This window comes from Atta colombica, unplaced genomic scaffold, assembly GCF_001594045.1.
Source record: "Atta colombica isolate Treedump-2 unplaced genomic scaffold, Acol1.0 scaffold47, whole genome shotgun sequence".
In the NCBI taxonomy this organism is placed as follows: Eukaryota; Metazoa; Arthropoda; class Insecta; order Hymenoptera; family Formicidae; genus Atta; species Atta colombica.
In genome coordinates, this window is record NW_017259536.1 from 1,422,103 (window position 1) to 1,424,428 (window position 2,326).

At 25.2% G+C, this 2,326-nt stretch overlaps 1 protein-coding gene across 1 annotated transcript in view; it reads left to right on the forward strand.

The window, feature by feature from the left end:
* Positions 1–2,326, forward strand: part of LOC108691495 (UDP-glucuronosyltransferase 2B17-like) — a gene marked incomplete at its 3' end in the record, with an annotated part of 9,212 nt that overhangs the window by 6,532 nt on the left and 354 nt on the right. The window contains 3 exon segments of the mRNA XM_018199257.1: positions 1,058–1,431; positions 1,584–1,803; positions 1,896–2,147. Of these exon segments, the coding sequence (XP_018054746.1) occupies positions 1,058–1,431; positions 1,584–1,803; positions 1,896–2,147 (846 nt within the window).

A 2,326-nucleotide genomic window follows, 5' to 3' on the forward strand; every position in this document is an offset into this window, starting at 1 on the left:
ATATATATATTATATACATTATATATTATATACAGAGAGTCCATCTGTATGAAGCGATAATATGTCCGTATTCATAGTCAGATTTTATATTTAAAGCTGTTTTAAAATCTTTAGATGTTGAAGAATGCAATATATGTATATTCTGTCCTGTCACAAAAAGTTAATTTAAAAAAAAAATGAGGTGCTAGTTTTACAGAAGTAATGCTCTCCTTTTCTACAGTTTTATCAATTTTTGTAATATTCGATAAATTAGAGCAAGAATAAAATGATGCATCGTACGCATAAAATGAAACGCATAGAAATCAGTTTCATTACTCGTCATATCTTGACTGATCATAGCAACATCATAGCAACAATCATTTTTTTCAGAGTAATTAATAATCAAACGATCTAAATGTATATCTTTATAAAGGAAAGTTCAAAAACGTCTAACATAATTTCACTCTGTAGAAAGTGAGAGAGACTATATTATTTTTATGTAATTATTTTATCTGATAATATCATAATTCCGATAACAAGTATTCCATTTTTAACCAAAAAATATGTAAATATTATATAAATATGTAAATATTATACATTATAAAACAGTTTTATTTCATTAAATTATTAGTTTATTTAATAAATCAATGAATTAATATTGGTGTGATAACCAACAAAGTCACAAATACCAACAGTTTTTCCGTCAGTAACAAAACTTCGGTTATTCATATGAAACATTTCTCTCGATGTACATAAACTCCGTAACTAATAGTCTATACAATAAGTTTATGTTCGTAAAATTAATTAGAAAAATATAGTGTATCGTTATCCATTTGATTTAATATTGAATTTAGTTTGTATTCTTCTTACATCATGTATACTCTGTATACTCTGAAAAAATAATTGTATTATATAAACAAATTGTTAGCTTAATTACTTCTCCAATATATGCACACCTTTTTAATGATATTATAATATTACCTTAATTTTTAATTGTCTAAATCCAAACTTTGTTTAAATTAATTATTCAAAAAATTTATTGTATTATACATTATATATCTATAATATTTATTTACAGGTGTAACATCAACTGGATTGTATAATAATAACCATTACCTATTCGGTGCACCTGTTCTGCCATCACATCCTTCGACTTGGGAAATGCAAGATACTATTATTGATTTTAATCTGTCATTGTGGCAAAGAATTAAGAATTTTATTCGTTTATGGTATCACATATATTGTACATTAAATCATTTTTACCCTGAGCAGCAAGCCATAGCAGAAAAATATCTTGGAAAAAATATACCGGACATAAGTGATATGGAAAGAAACATAAGTTTTGTTTTCCAAAATCAACAAGAAATTCTTTCATTTGTTAGACCGCAAACATCAAATGTTTTGTCATTTGGAAATTTTCATATTTCAAAAAAACTCGCGGCTTTACCAGAAGTAATCATTGCATTTAAACCATATATTATTGAAACTTTATTGCTTGACAAATAACATTTTTTATTTGTTTTATAATTAAAATTCGGTTTCCATTTCTATATATATTTTCTTCTCGAATACAACGTATAAATAAAATGATTATTATATTTTAGAATTTGAAAGAATTTATAACAGATGCACCGAATGGATTTATCTATATGAGTTTAGGCACAAATGTCCAAATCTCATCATTATCGAAGCATGTGCAAAGCATATTTCAAGATGTATTTGCAAGTTTGCCATATAAAATTCTATTGAAATACGACAGCGAATTACCAAATAAACCAGACAATATCTACATTGCTAAATGGTTTCCTCAACAGAGCATTCTCGGTAAATCTATGTAGTGTGATAATTCATTCAGACTAATAAAACTATATGTTTATGTATTTTTTCATTAGCAAATTTTACTTTTTGTTTTACAGCTCATCCAAACATTAAATTATTCATATATCAAGGTGGTCTTCAAAGCACGGAAGAAGCTGTTTATTATGCAGTACCACTCTTAGGATTACCAATTCTAGCTGATCAGTATACTCAAATTAAAAAAATGGTATCTTTAGGAGTTGCAAAATGTTTAAATATTATGGAATTATCAAGAGAAAATTTGAATGCATCTATAATTGATATTTTATATGACGAAGGGTACTGATTTTTTCATAGCAATCTTGTGTCACGCCATTAATTATTTTCATAGATATTAAATCTAATTTAATAGATAAGTAATATTAAATAATATTTAATAAGCTATCTAATTGTTATTCAACATTATTTCATATATTATACAAAATTTATTATTTGTATAATTATTTGTATAATTAATCAAAATGCAATTGTAAAATAGTATACATTTTCT